This window comes from Mauremys reevesii, linkage group 6 (genome assembly GCF_016161935.1).
Source record: "Mauremys reevesii isolate NIE-2019 linkage group 6, ASM1616193v1, whole genome shotgun sequence".
In the NCBI taxonomy this organism is placed as follows: Eukaryota; Metazoa; Chordata; order Testudines; family Geoemydidae; genus Mauremys; species Mauremys reevesii.
The window spans coordinates 83,121,638-83,140,429 of record NC_052628.1 but is presented as its reverse complement, the minus strand read 5'-3'; the positions used below and the strand labels follow the sequence as shown (position 1 = coordinate 83,140,429).

The window sequence follows — 18,792 nt, the reverse complement described above, 5'->3', positions numbered from 1 at the left end:
GTATATATATGAGTGATGATGCCAAAAGAAAATGGAGGGCATAAATGGTGACAAGGAAATTGAATATTTAACATTCCTTTTCTTTTAATAATCTAAAGTATCATTCAAAGATAGGCAGAAGTGTGTTGATTAGCAAATACGGGATCTAATTCCTGTGTCTGCAACAGCTGCTTTTAGCTGTTCTGGGACTGTGAAGCATCTGGAAACCCAGTAGTAGAATCCCTGGGTGGCACAGAACCAAAGAAATACCGTCTCCTGGCTGGGTGTAGGGAACATTGCCAGGGACAAGGGAGTTTGAGTGTAGCATTCTTACTGTCCGGTGATCCCCTTGTTGCCAGGATGGCTCCTGGGACTGTGGGGACATTTTACACTGAGTGCCCGATAGGGCCCTGGAGAGCTCTAGGATCAAAGGAGCTCAAAGTTAGTGTATAACCACCCTTGCTTCTCCTGTAGCAAACTCAGCTTGGCTAGAAGAGTGATTCAAGGACAAGATTTTCAAATTGACAGTATCTCTTTAAACATCTGAACCAGTTACTATAAACAATGGTAATTGAAAGCAAACAAAAACCCTCACATCCTAGGAGATGAAATCCTATTGTGGCTACTGGGTAGCTCATAAATCATTATTTTTTTAATGTAAACTTTGCATTTTCAGTCACTGAACATTTTGTTTAATTTCAAACATATTTTAATGGGCAGAACTCTGAAGAGTTTATTCTGGGACTGATAACCTTAATGGATGCAGGAGCAGGCCATGCTTTGTACAATTGCATTTTATTTTGGAGGCTTTAACCTACAGAGAGATTTTGCATGTGACAAGTAAGATATGCACGAACAGGAGCAATTTACAGCAAAGAACAAGGTTCAGAAATTGCAGGGGAGAATGAGCACATGCTCATCAATAAATAATTTACAGTTTCATTAATAAATAGGTAAAATGTGGTTCATAGATGAAAAAGTACACGATCTATATGAATGAAAGTAATGGATTCTGAAAATAAGCAGACATTGTAGGAAGATTCTAAATAGCCATCTAATAAATGCTATTTTGCTATTACCTCTGCTGCTTTGATTAAAATAACCAGCAATATTTTTGAAAGGACCTCCTGCTGCACGTACTAATGGAGATTTTGCCCTGTTAAAGGGAATACTATTACTCAGTTTAGACCCTAAATTTAACCTATTTTAAAACTGACAATCTGATTAGGAATACATTTAAAACTCATCACTGCCTTGTTTTTAGAAAGCTACCATTTAGATGTGGCAAACCAGAAAAAAAAAGTAATTGCAAACAATGGATCTTGTAATTCAAACATTTATTTAGAACTATAGAAACATGTTTTGGTGTGCCTCTTTAAAGACAGACACAGGAATAGGAATAATCTTGTGTCAGCTTCCTGTTGTTCACACTTGCTTTTTTGATAGTTTATTTTATGAAGTTCACATAATGCTGAAAGTTTCAAGCCACCAGTGAAGAAAATATATGACCTACTGAATGGCAAAAACTCCAAGCTTTTCCTTCCGAACAAAGTGATATATTAGAGTTTTGTTTTCAAGTAGCTTAATGCTTCATATTGAATCAAGATTTTTAAATTGCATTAGCAAGAATTTTTTGAGACAGAAAAGAGCAAACAGGAATTATTTTGTGGAAAGGCAGGTCATATCTTAATTATTGCTTTCTTCTATATGTTGCAAGTCTGAATTCATCTGCATCTTCAGCACAATGCAATTTACTTGGTGCTCTGAGATCCAGTATGTATTATCAGCTGTTATATAAGAACATAAAACATGACATCCAGGGCAATTCCCTGGAGTATTTTCTGTCTTCTTGTATCAAGTTAAATTTGTAATCTGTTTTTTCTGGCAAGTCAAACGTCAATAATTTGATGTTTGTTTGTGAAATTTACCGTTTTAACTCCTGCAAGCTGCAAAACTGTGCTAATGGGAGCATGATCCAACCTATTTTTATCAAGGTGCACAAAGTGGACTTTGCTACCTGGAACAGAATGAGAATAAAAATGGTAATAGTTGAATAAAATACTGCTTTATTATAACAGTTAATTGGATTAAGGAAGCCTCCTGATTTTCCAGCAATTTGTCTAAAACTGTGCACTAGCTACATGAATTTACATAACATTCTGTTTTTTAATCACAGCATGTATATTTTTATCATTTTTAAAAAATATTACAGCAACAAGGCATGACAAGGTAAGTGGTCGAATTAGACCTGTACTTTTCTGCTTCCTAGTACCTCAAGAGAATGATTTTATCATGATAACCACCGTTCATGTTTTGTTGCTTTCTTAAAAACACATCAAATAAAATACCTAGAATCCAATGTAATGGCAGAGTATAGACTGATGCCAAGATGTCAACAAGCAAAACTTAGGCCCAATCCTTTTCCTACTGAAGTCAAAGGCAAAACTCTCATTGGCTTCAACAGGAACAGTTCAGGTCTTTGTAGGAGGGGGAACTATGTAATGACACTTACAGACTTTGTTTACATAGCAGAACCATAAACATGCACAGACTATATTTCTCTTTGGGAATCCTCAGGGCTCTACCAGAGATGAAGACGACTCTTGGAAGTGTAATAAGAAACAGCTGGGGGAGGAGGGGAAGATTATTTTAAAATAAAACAAATATGCTTACCTGGGCCTAAAATCAAAGTCCCCCCCTGCTGAGCTGGATCTCCCTGAAAATCAAAAGCAGGGCCAGTCATTGCTCTCCACATACTTCTGATACTTCCTGACAGCAAGTTTGATTTCACATGTGGGCTCTGCACTAAAACATTATAGGATATCTTACAACAAAATACATTTTATCTAAAATAGATTAAAATATTACTAGATAATTTCATCAGTGTCAGAACAGAAATATAGATAACAAAATATTATTACACAGATATATACATTACTTTATAGCTGTTAAAACAGACACACACACAAAGAGCAGAAGATGGCCATACTGGGTCAGACCAGTGGTCCATCTAGCCCAGTATACTGTCTTTTGGTAATGGCTAATGCCAGATGCTTCAAAGGGAATGAAAAGAACAGGGCAATTATCAAGCGATCCATCCCCTATCATCCAGTCTCAGCATCTGGCAGTCAGAGACTAGTCTACTGTATAAAGGAAGTCAACTTCATTATAATAAGGTCCTGATTCGGATCTCATTTGCACCTATGTAAATCAGGTGTAACCACCAAAGTCAATGAAGTTATACCCGTGCAAAAATAGGGTGAGATCAAAATCAGGCAATAAGAGTCTGTATTTCCCCATTATTGGATATATTACTAAGAATAAACACATCAATGGATTTAACAGGCTCATTTCTCTTCTGTCTTAAAACTAATAATCTATAGCAGGGATCAGCAACCTTTGGCACACGGCCCATCAGGGAAATCCACTGGCAGGCCGGGCCGGTTTGTTTACTGCAGCGTCCGCAGGTTTGGCCAATCGCAGCTCCCGCTGGCCACGGTTCACCATTCCAGGCCAACAGAGACTGCGGGAAGCAGCGGCCAGCACATCCCTTGGCCCATGCCACTTCCCGCAGCCCCCATTGGCCTGGAACGGCCAACCACAGCCAGTGGGAGCTGCGATCAGCCGAACCTGCAGACGCTGCAGTAAACAAACCATCCCGGCCCGCCAGCGGATTTCCTTGATAGGCCACGTGCCAAAGGTTGCCAATCACTGATCTATAGACTGATCTATTGATGTTGGACCTCATGTTTCCTGCAGGCTTCCAGCCTTCTCTGCTTTTATATGAACTCCTGGCATTTTAAATGTAATGCACTAGATTAATCAGATCATAAACTAGGGCTTCATCCTGCACCACTGAACTCAATGAGAGCAGGATCAAGCCCATAGTGAGCCTCTCCCAAAGACCAGAAAGCTCCTTTAGAATAATGCAGTAAAACATTCAGCATTGTTGTTGTAGAGTAGCACACTAGCATGTACATTAATCTACATTTTAAATGACGTTTTCTGTGAAAGAAATCAAGGGAAGAACATAGTTCCTACCTGACGTGGCTGCTTCACCTTTTTTCATGCCAAGTATTTTATAAATCTCCCTCTCTGGATCGACATAGATTTCATGGGAATACCCCGTCAAACTACAAAACGGCTACAAGATACGTACGTACATAAAATAATTATATTAAATTTGAATGTTTAGTAAAAAAATATGAAAAATACTGATTTTGAAACCCTCTGAATTCTTCATATTAAGCCCAACCAACACTAAGGGCCAAATCGTGAAGTTCTGACTCAAACAAAACGTCCACTGAAATCAGTGGAAGTTTTGCCTGAATAAAATTTGCAGGATTTGAACGTAAGATTTCCCCCACTATACTACAATTAGAATTGCTTCATAAAAAGTAATAAGGGCCTGGTTTTAAGGGCTGTTGAGCAACCACAGCTCCACTTGAAGTCAGTTAAAATCATTGACTTGGAAATCCAACCCCTAATTAACTAGATGAACTTGTTACAAGCATAATACAATATATCATTTACCTCACTGAGTATTTTATTTACCTTAATGTGATGGTGAGATGACTGTCCAATAACTATCAGTCTCACTTTTGCCTCCTAGAAAAAAATACAGAATATAGATATAAAAACTATTAATAAGGACTGAATTTTTTATGCATATCAGCAAAACAATAATAGAAATATCTGTATTTTAGCTTAATGATCTTGGGGTACAGGATACAAAAGGTATTAGTTATTCTAGATGTAAAATTTGACTATTTCTCAATATCCAAAATCTATATTAATCAACACGGCTACATTTCCATTAATTTTTTAAAAAGTAATGTTGGTAGGCAGCTTTTTTTTAACCTGCAGATGAATATCTGTTTTATTTTCTGTTGCATCTATAGGATTAAATTTTCATCTGGCTTCAAAACTGCTTACAATTTTTTACTTGCAAAACTTCACACTCACGTGTCTGCATCTGAAAAATTGTATTTGCACCTGTATTATTTGCATATTAGAGTGCAAAATACATTCACATTCACTGCTAGGTACATTTTTTGGAGGTGCAACATCAGGAATTGTGTCTAAAACCTTGGCCCATAATGTTAATTAATTTAGACTCCTTTCACTCAGTAATGCATTCAAACAAATCATTCATGGAACTAAAAGGGTTATTAATATCCTCTAGCACTGTACTCCTTCCATAAACAATTTGAATAACTTCGATGGTTGACAAAACCAGTCATCCCATAGATGATGATGTACTTATTCCTGAAAATACAGAAGAATATAATTCTGTTATTTTTATCTGAGCAGCTAGTTTTTTTATAAATTCCTATTAAATATGATTAATTCAGCGCTTTAGCAAAAACCTGCTTATGTCAAAAGGGAAAGTGCACCCCCTCTCACTTTAAAAGTCCTCAAGGTCCTGCTCCATCTGGAGTTCGTTGTCCCTGAGGATCTCAGCCTTTCTCACCAGCCATATGCTGATGCTGGGAGCAAAATGTGGCATAGCTTCAATCAGCAGAATAGAAAGAGGCAGACTGAGTTTTTTAATTTAGCAGGGAATCGCCATCGTATGCCCTACTCACCAACAGGAGCTGGGCACTTAGTTCTTTAGGAAAGCAGAAAAACCCCAAACAACAAGATGTAATGCTGTATGGTACAACAACAAATTCCTTCTAAATTCTCACGGGCAGGTATAACAGAGCAATTGTTGCAGCAATGTGTGAAAACGCTAACTCCCTTCCCCATGGGCTTCCGGTCATCAAACGTCATGTCAAAGGAATTACAGATGCGTATTGCATCAGAAGAAGTGGGTATTCACCCACGAAAGCTCATGCTGCAAAACGTCTGTTAGTCTATAAGGTGCCACAGGACTCTTTGCTGCTCCTACTACTCCTGTCTCCCCAAACACACGCGAACACAGGCAGGTTAAGGGCATCTGACTTACTTGTAACAAATTCTTGGGAATTTTTGCCAGATCTTCTACATATTCTTTGCAGGTGTAACATAAGAAATGCTGAAAAGGTAACATAGCCAGGAGGAGATATCAGAAACCAACACAATCGCGTGGCAATGAAGCAACAAGGGACTTCAGACAGAGAGACCTCAGCTGGTAGAGTGGGTGCTTAGAAACTGGAGGCAGAAAGGAGTAGCGCTTATTAAAGAGACCCAGCTGCCGAATTCGGATGGCGATCCAAGTTTTATCAACGTCTGAGGGCGCTGGGATCTTGGTGTGGGATCTCGCTAATAGGCATTGGGGTCACTAGGACAATCAGAGAGGGCCAGCGCTTCTCAGCTGGGGAGTCGGAGAACTACGATCTTATTTCAACAAGCACTTGAAATCAAAGGCCTCTCCCCCTCCCTCAACGTGGAGTGAAAAGCGCGTGTCTCTTTCACAAACAGCTCGGGGGGACCCGTGAAAACAGGGTGCTTGTTGCGCAATGTGTTCGCTTGTCTCGCCACCCGTCCCAGCCCCTGTTAAGGACCCTTTCCGGTGAGGGAGCAAGTTATTAAACAGCGGTGTCCCGCTACGCAAGAGCCGCTTGCACAAGCGGGTGGGACGACACGAAAAGCGCCCCCCCCCCTCACCCGCACGAACACCACGATGGCTCTGTGATCCCGGAACAGGGCCCCGAAGGGGATCCTCTGCCCGTCTCCGTCCACCACCAGGCGCCGGGCGGCGTCTCGCAGCTCCCCCGCCTCCTGGCCGCTGAGCCGCGCGCGATCGCGGCTACCGATTTGCCGTGTGATCGGGGCTGCTGGGAGATTCGCCATGGTGGGGTTTGCTCTCTGCAGCTGGCTGGGACGGGCCTAGCGGCCGGGCCCCGGAAAGAAGCAGCGGAAGGGCAGGCAGCGGCAGAGGAGGCTGTGAGATGAAGTGCCAGCGCCGGTGGGAGGGCATCATCGCGCTCTCCTTTCTGGCGAAGATCCACTTCCAAGCGCAGCTGCTGAACACTCCACACCAGCAGCCGCTTCACTTCATTTGAGGAAGAGCTGAAGAGGCTGGTGTCTAAAAGATGCTTCCTAGGAATCTCTCCACCTAAAAGAGATTAGAACTGCTTTGTTACCCTTACAATGAAAAAACACGACAGGCTTCTCCAGCAGCGTCCCCCAAATGCTGCACTCCTACTATTACTACAGGATATTACTACAGAATTTTTCAAAGGGAAGTGAGCAAACATGACAACTTCAGTTTTATAGTACATATAGACCTGTACAAAAATCCAGTCAGCTACCTTCAAAGTCATCTCACTCTTTGTACAGAGCAGATATATTTATCCATGATGAGCTGGCTCAGTTTGACCCCATTTGGAATATCAATCCAATTCTGTTAAAACTTTACCAAAAAGACTTTAGAGCCCACATAAGGTACATTAGCATCTCCTGTTGTTTTGGCATTTATTATACATCATTTGCCCAAAGGTGCATGTTTAGAAGTTATGTTACAATCCAAAATACTTTCTGAATTATTTTTATTTATATGGCCTGTAATCTCAAACCTATAGAGGATTTCTGAATATTGTAAAAAATGGTGTTCTGTTATGATTGGGAAAGGCCTTGTGTCATATGTCCTCAAAACTGTTCTCAGAACTATGTCTGAGTTTTTCTGTTCACTTAGCAGTTTGTATATATTAGATCCTAAATGCTTAGATTTAACAAAATAATACTAACAGAGAGCAGTTTTCAAAGCGCTTTACAAAGGAAGGTAATTGTACAGCACTTAGCACGAGCCCCTGGCCCTTGATCGAGGCTCCTATATGCTATTGTAATATAAATAATAATAATCTCAAGTTTTACAGAGAGGGAAACTGAAGTAGAGAAAGTTTAATGTTGATGTTTTCACAAAATAGCAGCCACTTTTGAAAATGTAGCTTCAGGTGCTGATCCAGAAAACCATCCAACTATGTGCTTAACTTTAAACATTGGTTTAAGTGCCATTGGCTTCCGTGGCAAAACTGAAAACAGAATCCAGGTCTATTGACCTCAGGTCAGTTCCCGGTCTACTGGAACAATGGTTACCTAAGAGCACTGGTTCTCTACCTAAGAGCATTCCAATATGGATTTGATTAGAGTCATTCTCCTTCCCCCTTCTCTCCCTGCTCCCGTTTTCCCCCTTTCTTTTCACCTTCCACCTTCTACATGCAGAAATGTTAATAACATTAAAAGATACAACTTGCCATACTGATGTATGCTATGTTGTCCTAAATTTGAAACACATTTTAAAATCTAAGCAGAATGGATAATTAGCACATTGACATCTGTGCTTCTGTTTTTATCTCAAAATATAATTCAAAAGATATGCCAATCCCCCACATTTCCATACAAATGATACAAGTTTTTACACATATTAATTAAAGGAAAAGAGATCACTGATGTCCAGTGAGGAACACTTTTTCAGTGACTTATGAAAAATACTGAATTAACAATCAGGGGTGGCTCTAGGTATTTGGCCGCCCCAAGCACGGCAGGCAGGCTGCCTTCGGCGGCTTGCCTGCGAGAGGTCCCCAGTCCCGCGGATTCGGCGGCATGCCTGCGGGAGGTCCGCTGAAGCCACGGGACCAGCGGACCCTCCGCAGACATGCCACCGAAGGCAACCTGCCTGCTGCCCTTGCGGCGACCGGCAGAGTGCCCCCCGTGGCTTGCCGCCCCAGGCACGCACTTGGCATGCTGGTGCCTGGAGCCGCCCCTGTTAACAGTTGAATTGTGTTGCACCTTGGATAGGAGATTCAGATTCCTGAATTCATGAGAAAAGAGAATAACTAACATCACACAGATGTAGAACGACATACCTATTCTAGAGTGGCTAATGAAACAATGTAAATATGTAACCTGAATATTTCATTTGTATCAGCTGAATAGTGTGTTAAGAGAGATCACCACTCCCTATAATAGTAATGTAATGCATCCACTTAATGTAATATATGCTTGTTTGCAAGGCAACATTATTTCCACTTTAGTCCAACATATGTTATCTGGGACTTCACCTAGACCATGTCTATACTACAAAATTACGTTGACCTAAATTACGCCGGCATACAGCCGCTGCAGTTATTATATCACTTGTGCATGTCCACACTGCTTCTTGTGTCAGTGGTGCGTGTGCTCACCAGAAGTGCTTCTATTGATGCAGAGTACAGTGCATGCTGGGTAGCTATCCCACTGTGCAACTCACCACCATCCAGCACAGGGTGCTTAGGGAAGTTTTTGCAATGCTTCATAGGGTGAAAACAAGTCCTGCAGGGGTGGCTGGGAGCATTGGTTCAACTTCCCATAATGCAGTGTTCTCCATCCCATAATTTAATCCACATCCCATAATATTTCATGCCTCTTTTCAAAATCCCCACAAGCCTCCTTGCTGCTCGCCATCTGTGACAGAAGCATGGATCGTGCACAGCTCTGCACTCCTGTGATGAGCATTGTGATCATGAGCAGGGGCGGCTCTAGACATTTTGCTGCCCCAAGCACGGCAGCATGCCGCAGGGGGCGCTCTGCCGGTCGACGGTCCCGTGGCTCCGGTGGACCTCCCGCAGCTTCGTGCATGGAAGCTGCAGGACCAGCGGACCCTCTGCAGGCAAGCTGCCGAAGGCAGCCTGCCTGCCGCCCTCGCAGAGCCGGCAGAGCGCCCCCTTCGGCTTGCCACCACAAGCATGCGTTTGGCGTGCTGGGGCCTGGAGCCGCCCCTGATCATGAGGTGCCTGATCCTGCAGTATTTGCAGAGCAGCAAAAAGAGCCATGAGAAACATGATGATTTATAGGGGGCTAGCATGCTGTGGGACACAGAAAGAAACAATTCAATGTTGTTGGTGGCATTCATGGAGCTGCTGCAGATGGTGGAGTGCCAGTTCTGGGCCTGAGAAACAAGCACTGACTTGTGGGATTTCATTGTCATGAAGTTTTGGATGATGAGCGGTGGCTGCAGAACTTTTGGATGTGCAAGACCACATTCCTGGATCTGTGTGCCGAACTCACCCCATTCCAGTCCCAATACAGGGATGCCAAAATGAGATCCACACTGACAGCTGAGTGGTGGAAACTTGTAATGCCAGATTACTACCAGTCAGTTGAGAATCAATTTGGAGTTGGGAAATCCACCATGGGGGCTGTTGTGATGCAAGTTTGCAGGGCCATTTATCGCCTCCTGCTATGCAACACAGTGACTCTGGGAAATGTGCAGGACATAGTGGATGGTTTTGCAGCAATGGGCTTCCCAAACTGTGGAGGGGTGATAGATGGCATACATATTCCTATTGTAGCACCAGACTACCTTGCCACAGAGTACATCAATAGAAAGGGCTACTTTTCTATGGTAATGCAAGCACTAGTGTATCACCAGGGATGCTTTACCAACAGCAATATGGACTGGTCAGGGAGGGTGCATCTTTAGGAACACAAGACTGTTCAGAAAGCTGCAAGCAGGGACTTTCTTTCCAGACTGGTGGATCACCATTGGGAGCAGTGCTTGAAATGCCTGCCCCTTGCTCCCATGGCTGATGAAGCCATACACCGGCTACCTTGACAGCACCAAGGAGCACTTTAACTACAGGCTTAGCAGGTGCAGATGACAATTGTATGTACCTTTGATCATTGAAGGCTCACTGGCATTGTCTATATAAGAGACTGGATGTCAATGAAAAAAATATCCCAGTGATTATAGCTGCCTGCTGTGTCCTGCAATAATATCTGTGAAGCAAAGGGGGAAACATTTCTACCGGGGTGGAGGGTGGAGGTGGAGTGGCTCTCTGCTGAATTTGAACTGCCAGATACTATGGCTATTAGAAGAGCTCAGCTCAGAGAGGCTTTGAAAGAACATTTTAATAGTGAGCCATAGTAATGTATGTTACTGTAGTATGCTCTGTGATGCTGTATGGAATCTGGGAGACACTTTATGATATTGGTGATACTGATATTATAAAATTACAAGAAATCCGACCAGATATGCTGTGTGAGGTATCTGCAAAAATGTTATAATTTTCCAAGTATGATAATCTTGCTTATATGTTTGTATCACCTTTGTATTATGAGATATAGGTATATCTGTATTTCCAAACTTGTGTTGTGTTTCTGGGTGATGCCCCCAGACAGATTGGCATCAGCAGTGCCTAGCCTGTTTGATGGCCCATCCGGGTCATCAGCTGTACAATGAACCCATTGAAAGGAACCAGGGAAGACACTGTATGAGTCAGCAAGGCATGTGGTCTGCCTGTGGACAGAGAACTCTAAGGCTTCCATGCCATGTGCTGTCAGCTTGAGTTTGGGACAAAGGAAGTATAAGCCATATGGCAAAAGAATATAAAAGGCAACTATATCATCTCCATTTTATCTTCAATCCTGCTTCTTACCTCTGGAATAACTTTTCTACAAACTGAGGCTCTGAACAAAGGACTGAATGACCCATCCAAGCTGTGGGTGTATTCCAGAGGGACTTTCAAGCCAGAAAACTCACCAGTACTGCTAAGACTCTGATATATGAACTTTGAAGTCTCTGTATGTATCTGAATGCTTTATCATTTAACAACTCTCTTCTTGTTCTTTCTTTTTTTCTTCATAATAAACCTTTAGTTTTATACACTAAAGGACTGGCTGGCAGCATGGTATTTTGGGTAAGATCCAAACCTATCTTGACCTGGTAATGTGGTTGACCTTTGGGGTTCAGAAGAACATTTTGTATATGTAAATAACTCTCATTGAACTGAACCCTCGGTGCTGATCTGTAGCCAGAGAATTGGAATGCAATAAAGGGGGCTCTGTCATTTCTTTTCTTTTTTTCTCTTTTTGCTTCTTGATAACCAGTGTGGGGGATCAGAAGCACAGGTTGGGTGAGTGTAGTTCAATGTTAACCACCAATATTTGGGAGAATCTTCTCTTTTTTTTGCAGCCTGCCTTGCCCTTGGCATTTTCAATGAGGACTGCCACAGGCACCCTGGGTCACATGCTCTACCTGGCCTTCTCTTTTGTGGTTCAGAATGAATCTTGTAGTGATTGCTGTGTATGTAGGAACATAACATTGTCAATGTACCTATTAATATTGTTTTATGGGTTCTGTGACACAGTGCAGCAACAGGAAATTGATCGCTAAGAGATCAGATCATTACCAGTCAGCATATGTTGTGAACTAATAAGGATGAATTATGTTCCAAAATATAGAATTTTATTATGTAATATGAACCAGGATCATAAAAAGAACATGTAGAACTTAATAAAACTTAATAAATTAAGGGAACAGAACTTATGAAGGGGAAAGAACAGTAATTTCCATTTCAGGAAAACATACACCAACTGTGTCTTTCACAGGTCAGTGTATGTGAAGCTGTTATTTTCTTTAATGTCCCTGTGGGTGGAGTGGTATGGGTAGTGCTCCGACCTCTGATGCCACATGGAATGTTGAGAGAGCATATAGGGAGGTCCCGATATGGAGTTCTCTATGGGCTGCAGGGGCAGGCGGGCATAGGTTTGTTGAACTTTCAGGTCCACTGGAGTCTGCAGAATCTGTGTTTGCTGTCTGAGAAGCACAACCATCTCCTGCTGGATGTCCCTATCCTTTTCCTGTGCCTTTCTACTCTCCACCCTATCCTTCTCCATGCTATCTGCAAGGGTGATCGTCCAGGCCCTGTGCTCCTTCTCTGATGCAGCACTGGCTTGCAGGATCTCCTGGAACATGTCATTCCAAGTACTTTTCTTTCTCTTCCTTATCTGGCTCAGGCATTCTGCATGTATGGAAGGGGAGACCTTCAAGGCCACAATACCAGCCTCTGAAGACACAACACACAGAGGTACTATTGCCAGTGTATTCACAACAGAAATCAAAATGTAGGATATTGAACTCACTCCCCTTGATCCCCACAAGCTGTAAGCACTGCATTCTCACTTCTCCTGGGGATTGATGCAGCACAGTGCCAGTCACAGCACCAGCGATGGTGAGTATGGCCCGGTGGAGGGGGAGCTGGGGAAATGAGGGATTGTTGGGAATAGTTCACAGGCATGAATATATGTTTATGGGGCAATGGAACTGAATACTGACCCCATTTTCCACGGGGGGGCAGGGAGGGGCGATTTTAGCTGATATGTAACTCCTGAGAGTAACAGAGGCAGAGAAAGCACAGTTGTTGTTGGCTTCTTGGTACTTCCCAGGGCCATATGCTGCTAGCCTGTGTGCTGCAATGGTGCCTACTAAAATAATTGCTGAGTGCTGTGAGAAAGCATCCTACCGTGGCAGAAGAAATAAGGCAGCCCTTCCCAGAAAACTTTGTCAGAGGATTGCAGATTACCTCCATGAAAGTTTCATCAAGAAGTCTACAGAGGATTCAGGGGACATCTGGTGCACATAAACAAACTGCTCCGTGTGGCCCCCTCTGCTTAACTCTGGGGGAGAATGAAAAGCAAATAGCAACTTTACCTGTCTTGGTTGTTTCACTATCTCTTCCAGCACAAGTAAAAAAGAGTAAATCAACAGATGTGTCCTGCTACTTTGGGAGCTCCATCCTTGTAATTTCAAAGCAAACTGCATGCTTACCAGAGGTTCCTTTCTCCGCATCAGGCTCAGCCATGCTCAACTGTGGGGACTGGCTGGACTGCGATAGAGTCAAAAACATGTCCTGGTTTGCTTTGCAGCTGGATCCTCTGGTTGCCTGTCCCCCGTACTACTCCTCCTTGCTGTTCATGACAGGGGCTTGTGACTTGGGCTCCTCCAAAGTATCCACATAGCTCTTGGGGGCGTGGTGGGGTCTCCACCAAGGATGGCATGCAGCTCTTTGTAAAAGCAGCAGTTCTGCAACTCTGCACCAAATTGATTGTTGGCCACCCTTGCCTTCTGATACACAGCTCCTTGACTCCTTGCTGCAGCTCCTTGGCTTTCAACTGGCACTGTTGCTGCTCCTTCTTGTAGCCTTTCTCCTTTGTGCACTGAGCAATCTGCTCATAGATGTCAAAATTTCTATGGCTGGATCGGAGCTGTGCTTGCACAGCTTCTCCCCACAGACCCAAGAGATCCAACACCTCCTTTACATTTCAGGCAGGAGCGCATCTGCTGTGTGTAGCTGGCATAGTCAGCTGGGCAGTTGCACACTGTCATAAGTAGTTAGTTAAGGGTTAAGGTCTACCTGTAAAGGGTTAACACAGACCTGGTGAAACACCTGACCAAAGGACCAATCAGGGAAGAGAATTTGAAAATCCCAGAGAGCGGGAACTTGGGTCTCTGTGTTCTTTGTTCTGAGTTCTTAGCCATCTGGAAGTACACCAGCCCAGATGCTTAATCAAGTCTGCTCATCTCTCTGAACTAATTTCTTCTATTCAAGCTAGTGAGTATTAGAAGTACTGGGTAATTTCATATAAGAATCCTGTGTCTGCAATTCTGTGTGTTTGCATTGATTATTCGTAATTTTGCCTGTATTGTTTGTACTGAGGAAAAGGGAGAAATTTCTCCAGGGATTAATAAGATTAGACCCTATGAATGTCTATCTTGGATTCATAGAGATTGTGTATTTTTTCTCTTCTTTCTTTTATTCTTTTAATAAACTCTTTTAAGTTCAGGACTTGGTTAAGTTCCTTACCTGTGGATTCAGGGGAAGGAAGCTAGGCGCCACTCGGTGGAGACAAGGGTTGTCTCCAAGCAGAGAGAGAGCAGGAGAGGGAGGGGGGAAGTGGGCTGCTTCCCTGTGTGTAGAGATTCAAGGGATTTGAATCTGGGTTCCCCAGGGGAAGCTTGGGGGACAGGCAGTGCGTCAGACACGTTAACCTGACTGGTGGCAGCGAGAAGAAATCCTACCCTAAGGGTTAGGGTGGGGGGAGAATACCTGCGGGTCCCCACCTTTGAACCCACAAGCTCAAAGTGGGGGTGAGATCCCATGACATGGTGGCAGCGGAGTTTCGAACCCATTGTTAGAAGGAGTTTTTTCAGCTGGGCTACACTGAAGGAAGCTATTCTCTTCTTTTAGAGCAGGAAAGCAACCTGAGAGAAGAGTTGAGTTTACTAGTCTTCTGTTTCTAAGTGGTATTGTTAGAAGCAGGTTCAGCAGTTTGGCTGGAGGGAATTGAGTTTCCAGCAGGCTTTGTTGGAAGCAGTTTTTCTTTTGGGTTGCTTGGACAGGCAGCTTGAGGAAAAAGCAGTTTTCTTTCGGGTGGCATAGAAAAGCACCTTGGAGGAAAAGAAAGTGTGTGCATTCCTTAGGTGGGGGGAAGTGCCCTCACAGGTTTGCTGGGGAGATAAGGAATCTCAAGACAGAGGTTTTTAGCTCTGGTTGCAAGGAGGTGTGTCCCTCCTTTGTGTGATCAGGATTCCTTGGGTGGGGGGAGTGCTCCTCCGAGCTCATCCCGTCCAACAGGGAAAACAGGTTTGGCGAGGAGAGAAAGCTCCTGAAGCCAGTTTTTTTTTCCTGTGACTTTTGAAATGCAGAAGCCAGGAAGCCAGTGAGATTTTCACTAGTCTTTTCTTGCAGAGAGACAGAGAGTTTTTTAGATTTTCCCTATTGCTCAGTACAGAACAATAGAGAGTTGCAACACACAATTTGCTATACACAGGATTAATTACCCTTTCTCTACTCAAGTTATCATAACCAGGGAGGGGGTGTCCAGCACCCCAAGGCACAGATATGACGGAAACAAGTGACCAACTAGAGCTTGCTCGATTGCAAATAAAAATCCTGGAAGCCAAAGAGAGAGAACACCATATGGCCATGGCAGCCATAGAGGCAGACCAGAAAGCCAGAGAGGCAGACCACATCAGACAAATGGAATTAAGAGAGAAAGATCTGGAAATCCAGAGGCAGGCTCTGGAAGTAGAACAGGCTAAGCAGCATAATCCACCACCCCATCCACCTACTGATCAAACTTTTCGGAGAAAATTTCCCGCCTACAGGGCAGGTGATGATGTTGAGGCCTTTTTAGAAAACTTTGAGAGGGCCTGTATTGGATACCGTCTTCCTAAAGACCAATACATGATGGAGCTGAGGTCACAGCTCAGCGGACAATTATCCCTTGTGGCAGCTGAAATGCCTAGAGACCAGATGGACGACTTTCCACTGTTCCTAACCAAGGCCAGACTCAGAATGGGCATCACCCCTGATCACGCCCGTCAGCGTTTCAGAGCCCAGAAATGGAAACCAGAGATGTCATTTCCAGAGCACGCTGCTTACCTGGAAAAACACTATTTCTCATGGATATCAGGATCCAAGGTTAAGGAGCTAGACGACCTACACCTCCTGATGATGATGGAGCAGTTCCTAGATGGTGTTCCTGAGAACATTAGGCGCTACATCCAAGATGGTAAACCAAAAACTCTCACTGAGGCAGGCGGGATTGGAGCCAGATGGATGGCATCGGGAGACAACACGAAAGCTACTGCCACAGGGAGGCGAATCACACAAGGTACCCACCGAGACTAAACCTTACCATCGAGGGCCAATCAAGCCCACACCTACAACCCAAGCACAGTCACACCCTACCTCTTCTTCTACCTCACCAGTTTCCAGTAAACCAACACAACCCCGTGACCCATCAAGTGGGCGATGTTTTGGATGCAATGAACTGGGGCATATCAAAGCCAAATGCCCAAAGAACCTGAACCGGGTCCAACTCCTTGCACCTGCACACCAAGGAAACCCGGAATTAGATATCTCTCAAATACCCATATGCTTTAGGGAAACTTTGAGAGTGGACGGAAAGGAAGTTATCGCATGGAGAGACACTGCAGCACATGTGTCAGCTATCCACCGAACCTTCGTGGACCCCAAATTCATCAACCCGAAAACCAAAGTGACAGTTCGCCCCTTCATGTCAAAACCTGTAACATTACCTACAGTGCGTTTACCTGTCCAGTACAAGGGCTGGTCAGGGACGTGGACTTTTGCTGTCTATGACAATTATTCTGTCCCCATGATACTGGGCAACCACTTGGCCCATCACGTTGAGCCACCAGAAACAGAGGGAGTGGTTACACGCAGCCAAGCCAGACGAGCTGCTGCACCCATCCCTGTTCCTGAGCCATCCACCAAGACCCCGTCTGTGTTACCAGAGACCCAGACAGAGGTGGTGGAACCGGATCCCAGGCCAACACCGACAGCAGCCATAGTTCATCCAGTCCCAGAACCGGAACTGGAAGGACACCCAGCGCCAGCACCGGCGCCAGCTATTACAACTCCACCGCCTCTCAGCTCCACTAACCGATCCCGGTTCGTTGTGGACCAAGGACTTTTATACAAGGAAAGTCTTTATGGTGGACACCAGGAGGGCTGGCATCCTCAAAAACGGTTGCTAGTTCCAACGAAGTACCGGGAAAAGCTCTTAAGCTTAGCCCATGATCATCCCAGTGGCCATGCTGGGGTGAACCGAAGCAAAGACAGGTTGGGAAGGTCCTTCGACTGGGAGGGGATGGGCAAGGACGTTGCCAAGTATGTCCGGTCTTGTGAGGTATGCCAAAAGGTAGGAAAACCTCAAGACCAGGTCAAGGCCCCTCTCCAGCCACTTCCCATAATTGAGGTCCCATTTCAGCGAGTAGCTGTGGATATTATGGGTCCTTTCCCAAAAAAGACCCCAAGAGGAAAACAGTACATACTGACTTTTGTGGACTTTGCTACCAGATGGCCGGAAGCAGTAGCTCTAGGCAACACCAGGGCTCAAACTGTGTGCCAGGCCTTAACTGACATTTTTACCAGGGTGGGTTGGCCCTCTGAAATTCTTACAGATTCGGGAACAAATTTCCTATCAGGGACCATGAAAGACCTGTGGGAAACTCATGGGGTGCATCACTTGGTTGCCACCCCGTACCATCACCAAACTAATGGCCTAGTGGAAAGGTTCAATGGAACTTTGGGGCCATGATCCATAAATTCGTCAATGAACACTCCAATAATTGGGATCTAGTGTTACAACAGTTGCTGTTTGCCTACAGGGCTGTTCCACATCCCAGTTTAGGATTCTCACCATTCGAGCTGGTATATGGCCATGAGGTTAAGGGGCCATTACAGCTGGTAAAGCAGCAATGGGAGGGGTTTACACCTCCTCCAGGGACTAACATTCTGGACTTTGTAAGCAACCTTCAAAACACCCTCCGAGACTCTTGGGCCCTTGCTCGAGAGAACTTAAGAGATGCTCAAGCGGAGCAAAAGGTCTGGTATGATCGACATGCCAAGGAGCGGTCCTTCAAGGTAGGAGACCAGGTCATGGTCTTGAAGGCGCAACAGGCCCATAAGATGGAAGCGTCCTGGGAAGGACCATACATGGTCCAGGAGCGCCTGGGAGCTGTTAACTACCTCATAACATTCCCTGATTCCTCTTTAAAGCCTAAAGTGTTTCATGTTAACTCTCTAAAGCCCTTTTATCCCAGAGAATTACAGGTCTGTCACTTTACAGTTCAGGAAGGAGATGACACCGAGTGGCCTGAAGGTGTCTACTACGAAGGTAAAAGAAATGGTGGTGTGGAAGAGGTGACCCTCTCCACAACCCTGCAACGTCTGCAGCGTCAACAGATCAAGGAGCTGTGCACTCACTTCGCGCCCTTGTTCTCAGCCAACCCAGGACGGACTGAGCAAACCTGCCACTCCATTGACACAGGTAATGCTCACCCAATTAGGACCCCACCCTACAGGGTGTCACCTCATGCCAAAGTTGCTATTAAACAGGAGATTGACAACATGTTGGAGATGGGTATCATCCGCCCTTCTACCAGTGCATGGGCATCTCCAGTGGTTCTGGTTCCCAAACCAGATGGGGAAATACGCTTTTGTGTGGACTACCGTAAGCTCAATGCTGTAACTCGTCCAGACAACTATCCAATGCCACGCACTGATGAGCTATTGGAAAAGTTGGGACGTGCCCAGT

At 44.4% G+C, this 18,792-nt stretch overlaps 1 protein-coding gene across 1 annotated transcript; it reads right to left on the bottom strand.

Moving 5' to 3' along the window:
• Positions 1-699: 699 nt before the first annotated feature.
• PRXL2C (peroxiredoxin like 2C) lies at positions 700-6,944 on the bottom strand. The gene is given in 7 exon segments (XM_039545800.1): positions 700-1,996; positions 2,653-2,784; positions 4,021-4,123; positions 4,534-4,587; positions 5,930-5,998; positions 6,571-6,790; positions 6,792-6,944. Coding segments are annotated over 7 exon segments (801 nt in total). The 5' UTR covers positions 6,887-6,944; the 3' UTR covers positions 700-1,868.
• Between the last annotated feature and the right edge of the window lie 11,848 nt (positions 6,945-18,792).